General features: G+C 27.1%; 1 protein-coding gene across 1 annotated transcript in view; it reads right to left on the minus strand.

The window, feature by feature from the left end:
- LOC136989063 (CUGBP Elav-like family member 4) overlaps window positions 1-15,030 on the minus strand; it is a 263,922-nt gene that overhangs the window by 64,601 nt on the left and 184,291 nt on the right. Inside the window, 1 exon segment of the mRNA XM_067287154.1 lies at window positions 4,835-4,915. Within this exon segment, the coding sequence (XP_067143255.1) occupies window positions 4,835-4,915 (81 nt within the window).

A 15,030-nucleotide genomic window follows, 5' to 3' on the forward strand; every position in this document is an offset into this window, starting at 1 on the left:
TAAACATATAATCATAGTTTTTGATGTAATGCTGACACAGTTTTGCAGTTTTAGAATAAAAACTTTTGTTTTACATGACGTAACTCATTCATTTTTTAATACACCTTCTAGAGAGGGATGTATAACCTCACTTAAACTGACATGTCGGCATCCCCCAGATGCTGGCATGTCATAAACCAGTATGCAGGTTTTACCCATATGGAAATATCTGATTTCATGGTCTCCCTGGATAGACTGGTATGTCAGTCATTCTGCAAAAATACAGTATGTATTTTTTGTTTTGTACTGAATAATTTCTTTAGAGGTATCAGTTATGCAGCCATTCTGTACTAGAATTAATAATTATAATTAATTTAATTTAGAATTTTCTGAAGAAAAATAATGGGCCTGGAATGGTATTCAAATCTACAACTTCCACTTACCATGCAGATGTGTTACCTGTTATGATACCTGGACCTCCAAGTTGTCTTTGCTTCCAGAACTATTAATTTAGATGTAACCATACAAGTCACTCACAGTATCTGCATATTAAGCAGGAGTTGTGGGTTTGAGTCCTGCTTCAGGTCAATTCTTTTATTCCAGAAAATTCTAAATTAATTTATTATAATTATTAAATCTAGTACAAGATGGTAGCGTAACAAATTATTTAATTTTTATTTAATTAAATTGTCATATTATAGCCCAATAATTTGACAAGTCATTTGGCTTTAACTATAAATTGGGTTTGTGAGTTGATGTTTTTATATATATAAGATGTCTCCAATCTTTTGAGCAATATTTTGCCAGCTGGCAGAAAAACATTGAATACAAAAAGTTTTTCTCATACACTTTTGATTTGGCCTTGATTTCAAGTTATGTGCAAAAAACTGTCAATTTTGTAAAATATTATTTTTTGAATATTACCAGTTCTAGTCAATCAATTTTGATAATTTTTCTTTTGTTTTGATAACTTTTTTTGAATGAAGATGTATTTTTCCTGCTGAATAGCTTTTTTATAACCTTGACAACATGGGTTTTTTTATTAGTGAGATCTTGTACAGGTCTTGAAAAGATCTAAATTAAAAAAGTGATGATTAATCATTAATCTGCTTAACTAATGAAATCTATCTGCATCTTTAAATTTTTGTGACCATCAATCTGGATCCAGAATCAAATTTTCAAAGCTTTATTGCAATCAATTACACATCTCAAAAGAAACAAACTTTTATTTCAAGGTGGGTTTGGTGACATTGACCACCTTTAATACCTTGAAAATGTTTTTATTGCACCATTGTGAAGTTCATCTCAACACAAACAAAAAATGTTCTCATCAAGTTTTTTGTTTAGGGCTTTGTTTTCAAGATACAGTTAAATGAATTTCAACCAAAAAATTTTTCCATTTTTTACATTTTTAATAATTTTTAAATAAAAGATTTGTTGAATCCTGAAGAAAAGAAACTGGTGTTATTCAAATAATAATATTTTATAAAATTGACAACAGTTTTTGTGCGTAACTCAAAACCAAGGTTGAATCAAAAATGTGTATGGAGAAAACATTTTTTGTATTCAATGTTTTCTATCAGCTGGCAAAATATCACTCAAAACATTGGAGACATCCTTTATATGTGTATAGTAAATTCAATTGCAGAATATTTAAAAAACTAAACTAAGGAAACTAAAACGGTATGTAATTTACCCAAACTACTTGCACTTTGCACAAATAATTTTATATATAATTCTACATTTTATAATAATAATGTGTTTTTTTCTTTTTGCCCTACACAAAAGTTCATATTGGCCCTGATGACTGTGCATTCCAAACATCTAAGTTTTTATACTCCTAAATTTACTTTCTAATCATAACTATTTTCAATTTTTATTTGAATTATTACCTCTGTCAAATTTTAAGTACTTCATGTAGTATTTTTAGGATTTAGCATGCAATGTTGCCACATTAATCACTGTGTAGATTTTCCCTTTAATTTTATTAGCATTTGGTTGTCAGATAAAACTTTCTTGTCTTCATCTCAACAAACTAATTCTAGTTTCTGTTTATTATATCTTTAAACATCTATTTATCATATTATATCAATGACCTTATTTAGCAAGTCTATTGCACTTGATGATAACTGATTTTTACTTTTTATTAAGTTATTGAGATCAAAAGAACTTACAAGTAAAATTACATATCTAATAATTGTATATGAATACAGTCCCATCTATCTCAAATATTTACATAAGCATCCAATATCAGCATTGAAAAATGGACTGCATTCTATCTATACTTATAAAAGAAAAATAATAGATTTGTAGATTAATATATTCTTACAACAGATGTTAGAAAATATTTACTGAAATATTCTAAAATATCAAATAAGTCACTACTACTATTTTTCACAAAAATTTATTCATAAAATATATTATTAAAATAAAAGCAACTATAATCTTTCCCAGAATAAGAATGGAGCCAATGTTTGTTAGTCTAAATACACGAAGGAAATTAGTTGTGTTCATTATGAAAATAGAATATAATATATACAGAACATAAAAAATTATAAGATATGTTTAAACTGTTATCATCTATTTGAAATTTCCAACATTTTTGCAAGAAACTTGAGATTATAAAAAAAAAAAAAACAAGAAACAAAACAAAATCATATAATGTGATGTTTGAATTTTCAAAGTTTTTATTCTCTTCTATTTTATTATTTACTGTCACCACAACTTCATTGCTTAGAAACAGCGGCAAAATAGTACAGATTCAAGGTCCAGTATATTGGCTCCATTATTATTCTGAGAAATACTATAGTAATTCTCAAAATATGGTCTGTGGACTACTGTTGGTCCATGAGTATGTGGCAGATGGTTTGTGAATACATGCCAGGTGATCTAAAGTCTAATCTAGTAATTTTTCCAAAATAAAATTCTATGCTGTTTAGAAGAAAAAATATCTTCATGCACCACATATCTCTTACATTAGGTTGCCAGATAGGTTGACATACATTTAAGGTAATATTTGCAGGATAAGAAGTGGACATATAGGTGAACTGTGGTTCATTTGTAACTTGGTTTAAGTGGTCCACATGTTGGAATACATATATTATTATTATGCTTCATGTCATAATGCTAAAGTTTTAATATTTATTTTATTTATTGGTTTAATTTATTTCTCTGCCAGTTGGCAAAACTTGATCCTTCTGCCCTTTTTTATGTAGTAGTACTTTGTAACAGTTATTATAATAAAAATTCTTTCTCGGTACCTTTTTTGTGTTTACTTCATAAGTGCAAGCTCCTTATGACTCATCCAACACCATAGACTAAATAACATTGAGAATCATTGCTGTAGACTTTCCGTTTAATCTATTAGTTTTTAAAAAACTCTTAACATTGAATAGAGAGACTCAAAAACTTTACAAGAAGTTTTTATTTGAATTTATATAATATGTAAATCTTATATATTTCACTACAGCATTTTAAAATGTTTTTGAAAATATAACTCTCTAATAATAATATTAACTGATGTAATTGTTGGGACATTCAAATATAACTAAATTTGTGAATGTTAAGTTTTGGCTCTCAGAAGGACTTATCACATAGTACTGATGCAATAGGAAAAATCGCACAGAGATGAATGAACATTGGTTATTTATATGTAATAACAATATGCATTTCGGACAGTCGATCTGTCCCTTTTCATCCATTCTTATTACAAATTGTGAGTTACAGGTGTCTAAAATATATGAGGTTTAACTTACAATGATTATGATTAGTAATTAAATTAAATTAAAAAGAATTACTATTTTATACATAAATGATTTATAATTATAAAACCATATCTTCAGATCCAGCAAACTTTTTAACATTAAATTAATGTTAAAAAGTAATTATAAATCACTTTTATAGTATAAGTCCTCCTGAGAGCCAAAACTTAGCACTCACATATTCAGTTATAGTAATAGAAGAACAAAATGCAAATCATCAATCCAACATTCAAATGTCTTAAACAAAAATATGAATTAATATAAAATGCTACAATATAGTAGTTAGTCCATCATTAGAAGTAAAATCACAATATATATAAACTAAAATTTTAAAAATATATTTTAAAATTATTTATTTGAGTACTTCAACATTTTAAATTAGTACATATTAATTAGAATCATCTAAAATCATTTTAAGTCAACATACTATTTCCAATGTTATCAATAATATTGAATTTTATTTAACTGAAAAGCTATATATTTATATGTAACAATTAAAGTTAAACAAAAATATTTAAATATGAATTAACTACATTATTTTTGATTCAACTTTCTGTATACATTATATTAAATTAACCACAATCAATATATCCAATTGACACAGTTATATATAAATTACAAATCAATTGCTACATTATACATATTTATTTATTAACTTTTACTTATATAGAAAAAATATGGAATATCAGCTGATAAATGAAGAGGAAAATTTGATTAAAATTTTATTTATACATTTATCATTATTTCAATAGCTACAAATAGTATCAAAATTCTTAGTCTGTTTAAATCGACACAAATGTTTTTGAAATTTTGAAAGCGTTATCAACAGAGAATCCTTTAAACTTAATTTTATCATTTAACGTGGATGTCAGTAGCAATATCTAAAAATAATAATAATATAAATAAATATTTTAAGCAAAAAACTTTTTCATTTAACAACTGATTGATTAATTACTATGAAAAAAATTAATTTATTGATATAATTTCTTTGAAATTACATGAAATAGAAAATTTAAATGAAAATTTTTCTGATGTAAACAATAATCAAATACAACAACAGCATATTATTAAATAAAATTTGATTTGTCCCTCACCTTCCCTTTGTGTCTGTGGTACAACTGTTGGCTGTTGGGTCAGAGCTTGAGCAAACTGACCATATGCAGCAGGATAGGCGGCTATCAAATATTTAATTGCTGAATTTAAGAAATATAAACTATTTCTTAATCTATACTTATGATAGGTTGCATGACTCATTTATTTCTTCATAATAAAATATGTTTAATATTAAAAATATAATATAATACAATGAAACCTATATTAATACTTTCAAATCTTCATTTAATTTCCAATTTGAAAAAACACTGGTAAATTAAAACAAAATGTATAAATTTAATAAAATTTGCTGAAACTGAAATGAAGAAAAACTTTAATAAAAAAAATATATATATTAATAAGGTTTCATTATATATTTACATGTTTTAAAATTTAATGCATTATTTTTTAATTATTCTTTTATTTTGAAAATTTTTAAATTTATTTAAAATTTTAAATATTTTTTACAATAATTTCAAATAATTAATAAATTTAAACAAGTTATTTTTAATGGATTATATGTTTAAGTAAACAATTTTTTTATAATACAGAATTATCTTGAAATCAAATTTTTTAACAATAATAAAATTTGAAAATTTAAAAATATTCAAATTGCATATACCAGCATACAGAATAAATTTTGAAGGGATATGGATTAAAATTGACATAAAATTATAAAATTTTTATGAGTCAAATAAAAATGAGTTTAAAAAATTATTTTAAGTTTACATATATAATATATGTATATATATGTATGTATATAACTATCAAAAAATATTAGCTGTTTGCATCTTGGCAACTGTCCTATGAAATATCATTTATTTCAGTATTATTTTATATATATTATTTCATTTTATCTCATTCTAATTTATACTTCCTTTTCTTCATAAAATATAAATTATTTTATATTTATTTCACATTTTTTTATTTTTATATTAAGATTCTCATTTCAATAAATCTGTGCTTCATATAATTGATTATTAAATATTATTTTCCTATATTATTTACCTAAGTTATTTTATAGACTAACATATCTAATAATATAATATATTTTATATGTTAACCAGGACCATACAGTATTTATATTAATATATGTTTTATATATGTAGGCATCCTCTGCTTAATGCCAATAATCCATTTCTGAAAATCAGATGTCCTGCAGCACACATTAACTGGGTGCCTATTTTCCATTATTTTGAATGGGAAAAATTATAATGTATTACACATCAACTTCCAATTAATTTCTGAAAACATAACAAAAACATAATACAATGCTTCAGTGGTGTATCAGAATTTTAAGACTGTGGATATTGCTCAAGGTAAATTTAAGGATACCAAGGTACTACATGTTCCTTGTTGTTTTTTTTTGGAGAATGTTACTCAATTACCTTAGAATTATCTTAGTTACCTAACTTTTTACATCATTCCTTTTTCATTAGCTTTTTAAAATTATTAAATGGAAGATGGAAAATGGATAGCCTAATTAATAATTTTGAACTGATAGACTTATTATAAATTATACAAATTACAGTATGATTTATACTTGATGTAATTCCAAAATGAAGAGTAGAAAAGGTATAAAATCATTGTTTCTTATTTTCACTAAAAATAATCAAAATTACAGTTATTTTGAATTCATGTGTAATTAGCTTTAGTCTGTGCTCCACACTTTCAATATGTTCTTACAAGAAATATTAATTTAAATTGTTCGGCTGTTTTCTGTTTGTAGAAGATTACTTTCTGCCATTGAAGTCATGCAATATGCACTATTATGTTTATTTTTATTTTCAAGTAATAAAACTAATTGTTTTGATATCAAGAAGGTGCTTCAGCACCATAACCACTTCTCTGGATATGCCCTTGAAATGCCTACACAAATATATAAGTTACAAACTATCATATTAGAATATAAAATGTGTAATATGTCATTTTCTAATCAGCAAACAGTTAATATAGTTGTTAATGAACAGTTTCTTTACATGCAATATAATTTGGATGCCATGCTGCAAGCATTTTATTTACAGTATGGCATGGCAAATGATATACAGCCATGGACACCCACAAAAAGTTTTCCAAGTGGGCAAAGCTTAGAGACAAATAATTACATCAATAAAACTTTATTTGATTTTTTTAATTTTTTGGGTTTTCTTTTTACAAGTAAGATTATGGAATAAATTTTCAAAATTATAAATTAATAAATTGAATTTCAAGATAATACTATTTTCAATAAAAGTAATTATTTAATTATTTAATATTAGATTCTGAGTTTTAATTGAGGAATGATAAATATTTTTTTCAGTAATTAATTGTAAAAACAATATTAAAAAGATTTTTGTTCAAAAGACATATGTTATACAAAAAATTAAAAACAATTAATTATTATAGCAATTTATAACATATAAAATTAAATAAAGTAAATTCTTAATAACAAATTTAATTTTTAATAATAATTATTATATAAATAAAGCCATTATTTTCATGTTATCATATTTGACTTTCAAAATTCTTTATTTTTAATGTATATTTTTTTCAACTAAAATTCCAATAGAGACATATTACAATAATTTTGGTCTTTCTATTTTGTAATTTTTAATTTTTAATTCTATTGTAATCAAAATATATGATTTCTCAAATTTTATTGGATAAAAGTAAAGTTTATTAAAATTTAGTCTTTGCTTATATTAGAGGTATACAGTAGTTTCTTGCTAAATCATTTGTATAATTGTCCCTAAAGATCTTTATACTTGGAGATTTATATTTTTGTTGGTAATTTTGCATGCATCTCATTTTTATTGAATATTTAATATTCTAACCTCATGCCTTAACTGAATTTAAAAAAGAAATGTTGCATTTATGTTCTATTTTAATGTTTAAAGTGTGTGTTCAATTTTGCCTGATGACAAAGGCTGTGTGTCTTCAAAAGTATTCACAATTTTTAATAAATACATATTTTTAATGTCGGTTAGGTGTGATTTCTCTCCCATATCCCTTTTTGAGATATTTTAATAATATTTATTCTCAATTTTTTCCTGTTTTTCAAAATTGATTAATAAAATTACTGATGTATATATACTATCTTTGTCTTTTCATTGATTTCCAAAAATAATAATTAGATAAATTTAATGATAAATCTGGAAAAACATAATTTAAAAAAATTTTTTTTAAATATATAAATTTAAAGAAAGGTGAATATATTGCATATAAACATACAAACTAATTAATTTAATAAAACAATAATATATAACAAAGTTTATACCATGTAATTCATTTGATTCATTATTCTTAGAAGAAACAGACAAATAATGATAGAATGGAAGAATGTAATATGGCTAATATGGATTTAGATGCTGCTAGAGAAGTACAATAGAGCATCGATTATCCGACCCCCGATCAACTGTCACATCGATTAACCGACTGCGTTCTAGTTAGCAAATTCAAATGTCCGCTAGTGATGTGGTGCTACAATATTTGGCCATGTCTTAGCTACTTTAATATTATTTTTGTTAAATTTTTGCGTGTTTTAGCTAGCAACACTGACTCGACCATGAAAGGGAGGCCAGTATTTAAACCAGGCTTAATTTTCTATTTTTCTTTATTTTTGTATTTATTTTGTACAAAATAAAGAAATCACTTTTAATGATACAATAGCAATGATTATTATTTAAAAAAATTTTTTGTTAGGTTTAACATTGATGAAAATTCAATGCGAAGTAGGTTAATAGCGATATACTAATATACTAATTACATGGGATATACTAATATACTATACTAATAATGTATTTTTTCATACTTTTCAGTTATCCGTCCAATCCCAGTTCCCAATTGAGTCGGATAATCGATGCTCTACTGTATTATCAGAATAAAATATCAAATATGAATTGAAGATAAGGGCCATCCAAATACTAACCAAAACTGCTGAAATATTGTTTTATCAAGCTAATTTTTAGTTACATATTTGACTATAAATAGTTGAGTTTATTAGTTTTTATACATATCAAGCTGAAAGACATATGACCTATTTTCTGTTATTTAGAAATTGAATTTAAAGTAAAAATGATTGGACAATAACAATAATTCTGCAAAATATACTAAAAAAAATTTTTGCAGTTATCAACCATCTCTTGCTGAGATATAAAGAATCAACTAATTTCATTTTAATTAAATTTATATACTAATTTTATTAAATAACAACACAAAGTAAACTAAATAACTATAAAAATAAACATTATAAACTAAACATTTATTTACTGAAATTATGCTATATCATCTTTAGGTCTGGAATGGGAATCAAATCCACAGCTCCTGCTTATTGTGCAGAATATCTTCAGCAGGAGTTGTAGGTTTTGAGTCCCACTTTGAGCTGATTTTTTGTTCTAGAATATTTTAAAATTAAATTAAATTAAATTAAATTCATTTATTTATAATTTTTAAATTTAACAAGAGATGGCAGCCTAACCACCTACCTCTTGTCAAATTCCTGGTAATTATTTAGCCTTGATAGCCTGATAAAGGAATCCAGCTGAAGTAATTATTGGGTTCGTTGTATTTATTAAAAAATTTAGGGTATTTTTTAAGGGTTTTTTAATTTATAAAGATGAAAACAAATAATTTTGTATGTTTTATACAATACACTAAAGAAAACAATTAAAAAAAAAAAACTTAAAACGATGCTATATAGGAATAAAATACCATTTAACACTTATTGACTGGTAGATTTGCTTTCTTTTAATTTAAAAATAATATGCCAATAAGGACTCTACTGTTGTTTCTTTCACAAAATGATACTAAATTTATGATTAATTTTATTTACATTACTCAAACTATTACTTTTGTTACAGTGGCTTAAAAGGAATTGCTAATGTAGTGTTTCCACCCATCCAGTTTTCACCCAGACAGTCCGGTTTTTAATTCATTGTCTGGGATTTTGTAGCAACCTGTCGACCTTTTTTCTTTCTTTCTTCTCAGGTCTTTAAAGCTAAGTTATTTCATTTCTTAATTTAAGTTGCTCCTACATAAGTCCCTAACTGGTTTAGAACTGGCATGCACGTTATTCTTCACATGGTAAAATAACATTGCGCATGCGTCAGGGACTTCTGTTCAAACAAACCTGACCTGCTGTCCAGGTCAGCAATTTTGAAAAGGTGGCAACACTATGCTAATGTCTCATTCATGCAAATAATTAGCAATTAACCTAGCTGCTGTAGGAGAGTTATTTCTGCATATCATGCTATGCATAAAACCAGCTTTTGCTTTTTCAGTATCAACAGTGAAGCCTTAGATTCTTACACTAATGGATACTGTTAGAAAGAATTCAATGCATCTCCCATTTGGTGTGACACCAACCTTTTGTTTCTTATTGTTTTTTGTAACCTTTTACCCTGCTGAATTCCTTTCCTCTCACTTTGTCTCAGTTGATTTGTAGTTCTCATCCCCATTTGTAGTGTATGTCATTATCATTGAGTAGAGTTAAAAATAGAATTATCACCCTTAAAATAATGTCATCCATTTACATGTATTTGTATGTCTCACTTCTCATGATCACTGTGTCTAAAGATTCAAATGCATTAACACAAAGTTGGTTCAATCTATGGATGAACACCAAATGGCAAACTAACTTAATATCATTTTGATATTACTAAATTATTTAAATTAAATTAGATTATTTTAAAAACCATTAAAAAAATTTGGGTTTTTTAATGAATTCTAGTCTTCTAAAAAATAATCTAGAGTGAAAAGACTTTTGAATTTTGGCAATATTGAGTGAGACCAGGCCAGTTGCTGTAGATTGCTTGGATAGTAAAGTTGACTATGAAATAACATAGGTACTGTAACATAACACATATTTTGATTATTTACAAGATGCTATCTTAGAACTAGAACTAGAAATGGTGACAAGGATGAACAGCTAATAAGGAATGAGAAATATTTTCAGGATCCAAGATTTTCCCAAAAATTATTGCACACTAGCACACAAAGTAAAACAATTATGAGCTAATTAATAATTATTACTGTAAATTTTGGAAAATTCACAGTAATAATAATTCACAGTAAAGTTCAAATTAAATAATGCAAATATTAAATATGCCTACTAAATAATTTGTCTCACAACACTAAATTGATAAGTTAACAAAAATATTTTTAAATTAAAAAAAAAATGCTTTAATTTAAGCATAGGATAGCATATACAATTATAAACTTGATGTAATGCATTGATTAATTGAAATAAAATTGAAGTCAGCAACATGGATGACCTATTGTTAGCATATGAAGCTAATTAGCAGATTTTTTGAGTTCAAAAATGCAAAATTTATTTACAATGATGGTTGAGCAATTTTTTTTTCTGAAAATTTTTTTAAGAAATGCACTAAGTTTTTGCAAAACATAAACAGTTTTAGAATTTTTGAATGACTTATTATTATTAATTTTTTTTGTTTGAAAATGCCACCATATTTTTATGATGTTTTAAAATATATTTCAATGTTAATATTTTTCATTTTATAATAAATTGACAAAAAAATAAAGAAAAATAATGTTTATAGAATAATGATAAAAGTTCTATTTAGCTGTTTTATTGAGACAATTCAGAAAAAAAATTTTAAATGCAGTTTATTAATTTTAGAATTTTCTGCGTAGGGAATGAATGAATATTTGAAGCAGAGCATTAGCAAAGCTTCTTCTATGAGGCTTACAGAATTGTGTTTGTTCTCAAAATCCATTTGATAGATTTTGGTTAAACTTTGCCATTTTCCATTAATTGTCCAAAAATGCAGAATCCAAAACTCAACAAAAAATGGGGGTCCATGACTTCATTTTCAAGATATAAAGTTGTTTCATGAGCACGTGTGGCAAAGCGATATTGCACAAATCACACAACTTTGTCATGTGATGTTTCATGGTCACTATCAGGTCTTGTATGGGCTTATAGAATCAAGTTTGTTCTCAAAATTTAATGGATCAATTTTGATAAGACTTTGTCGTTTTCTATTAATTGAGACAAGGAATCCAGAAATGTAATGTGGGTCCATTTAAATCCAGCAACAAATTGCTTAACTTTCCCGGCACATTTAAAATTCTGGTGGCACTATCTGTTATGATATTTCATTTAAAAAACTGCTTACAGTTTTAATTATTATAAAATGGCAAAAAGTTTAATTTTGAGGGTATGTATGGGTTTTATAAAAAAATTGTAAATGCTAATAACGAGTAAAATTGTCATTAAGTCTGACCCTACTCGAGATATGACACATGAGCACCCATTATCTCCCCCACCCAACTGACCTTAAATCATCAAAATTTAATAGCATGAATCTTTCTAATACACAAACTTGCCTGCAAAATTTCAGAAATTTTCAAGAGCACAGGCGTTATTAAGCTTTAAAGAGAGTAAACAAAATCGTGCCCCACACACACTAACATCCATGCATGGAGAGAAAAAACTCTGAATGTTTTTGTATTTCTTGACATTTCAAGGTCTCTGAAGTCCAGAAATGTAAAAATCTTGGGAGGGAGGCCATACTTTCCCTCTGTTATCTATAACAGAGACAGGAAGGTAAAAACAGGAGTCCATGACTTCGTTTTCAATACAGAAAGGTACTAGAGTGACAATGTCCATGTTCTCTGATGCCATGAATGCACCTAACAGAATTTAGGCCTAGGGGTCAAAAATAAAAACAGTATTACATGTGCCTAATGGAAAATAGATGCGAAAAACAAACAAAACACATGAACAAAGCAATCACCATCAATTGCTTTGTTCTTGGATTGTCTCTCCATACCTGGTCAGTACAAGGATTGTGTCTCCCATGGTCTGCAGGATAGTCTCTTCTGTGGCACTAAGTGCAAAGTTCACCTATCCACATCCATCAGGTACTGTATAAGAATCACCTCTTCTGTGCCTAACAGGTGCAGAAATCACTTCTTTCCTTCTGGCTATGCTTCAATTCTATTACAATACATCAAAGTTGCACAATGTCCTAGTTTGTTTAATTCAAGCCAAAATAAAAATTCACCATTAAATAGTTTCAAATAGAGTTTTGAAATAAAAACAATTTTCTTTTTTGATTCTGTTTTTCAAAAAAATCAAAACTGTAGTTCTATAACCAAAACCGACTTGTCCTTACTCCAAGCACACAACCATGTAAGCAAGCAGCAATGTAACAAGTGACTGAACTGATGGGAAACAAAATAAACAATGTTTCAATTTCATTTTTAACACACAAGATTCCTGCATTTTGGCAAATATTCCCAATCAATGACTATAGACTTGGCTGAGATGCTACTCTATTTTATGGTAATATTTTTTGCGGCTATTGCTGTATTATTTTATCCACCATAAATTTCCACTGGACTGCTTTAATTTTCTCCAAACCTCATTCATGCAAATGGATATATTCTGCAAGTTTTGAGCATGGATATTGACTTTGCTTCCCATCCATTTTGATAAACTTTTTGTTTCAGATGAGTCCAAAACCTTTCTGTAAATGAGGCACATTGGGCAGATTTTCTTCTTTCTTTACATAATTAATACCAAAATTTTTAAGTTTTGTGATGGTAATGGCTACATAGTGATTTGATACACCATCAAGCCAAAAGATATAATGACCATTTTATAGTTTTTGCCAATAAATGGCTTCAATCTAGATTCAATACATTCAGTTGAGTATGTTTTGGCAGCCATTGCAAAATTTTCAAGCACAAAATAAGATTCTGAATGACTGCTTTTGCTAATAACAATCCAAATGCACAAGTGTTTCAGAAACTTTTTTAGGAACTTATATATTATTTCAGGAGATATATTTTCTTTATTTTGTATATAGAATTTAGTTTTAGTCAAATTTCCAAGTAGAAAATAAGATTCATCATTATAAATAATGTGATGCATTGAATTTTCTGGAAGCTTTGGAGTTATGATTTTCAGTCATTTGCTGCTGCTGTTGTTTATCAGTTGATTTTGGAATGTCAACTTGATAATACTTTATATTGGACAATTTCATCTTTTTTTTTTAATAAGAAGGAGAAACTTCATACTTCTGAACAAGCTTTGTGCTCAATTTTGTTCATGTATTGCTGTTTTAAAAAACACATCAATTTTTTGCAAGCATCTTTTTGGTGATTCTACGTATCCTGGAGTTCTATTTGTTGTTTGGCCACTCTTCAGTCTTTTCACCATATCATAAACAGTTTGATGATCAATTCCAAATTGTTTCCTTACACTTGAAAATCTGATTTACTGGAGCACTTGTATTAGCATTAGAAATCCGAGATTGATGATGATCCTTTTTTGAACTTGCACATCATGAACATGAAATTTCTTTTTGTAAATCCAGTCTGATACATTTCTGTTGGAAATATTTCTGTTTTTTTAAACTTCAAGCACAAAATAAGATTCTGAATGACTGCTTTTGCTAATAACAATCCAAATGCACAAGTGTTTCAGAAACTTTTTTAGGAACTTATATATTATTTCAGGAGATATATTTTCTTTATTTTGTATATAGAATTTAGTTTTAGTCAAATTTCCAAGTAGAAAATAAGATTCATCATTATAAATAATGTGATGCATTGAATTTTCTGGAAGCTTTGGAGTTATGATTTTCAGTCATTTGCTGCTGCTGTTGTTTATCAGTTGATTTTGGAAGTCAACTTGATAATCTTCTGTTGGAAATATTTCTGTTTTTTTAAACTTTCTTCACCGTGTAGCTACTAAGAGGGCCTTTTTAGCAAGTTCATTAGGGGTTCAGCAAGGCCTGCAATGGGGTGGTGGTGAAGGATGGACCACCACTCCATTTCAGATAACTAACATATCTTGATGGACCATCTCCCTAAAAATTCTTAAGGTTTTTCAACCCATCTGGATTCAATCCTGGATCCCCAGAGTGGTAGGCTGCCACCTTAAACTGCTTGGTCATGAAGCCTCAGAATGTTTATCTTTAGCGGAATAAGAGATATATAGTGGATGGAACTAACTAGAATCTGAGAGCAAGATTCTCAGGGAATCAGAACAGGTTTTGCATATTAACAGAGGATTATGGTGAGACCAGGCTCAGTTGTTATACAGTATTTGGATAGTAAAGTTGTATTATGTTATAATGCCTATGTTATTTCATAGTTGTGTTTTGATCAATGTTGTGGAGTTTGAGTTGGATGTTTTTGGGCAGAGTTGGTAAAATTCTTTTGACTCCAGCAGTTTACTATTGGT

The sequence above is a fragment of the Centruroides vittatus genome, unplaced genomic scaffold (genome assembly GCF_030686945.1).
Source record: "Centruroides vittatus isolate TY-2023 unplaced genomic scaffold, ASM3068694v2 scaffold_435, whole genome shotgun sequence".
Taxonomy (NCBI): domain Eukaryota; kingdom Metazoa; phylum Arthropoda; class Arachnida; order Scorpiones; family Buthidae; genus Centruroides; species Centruroides vittatus.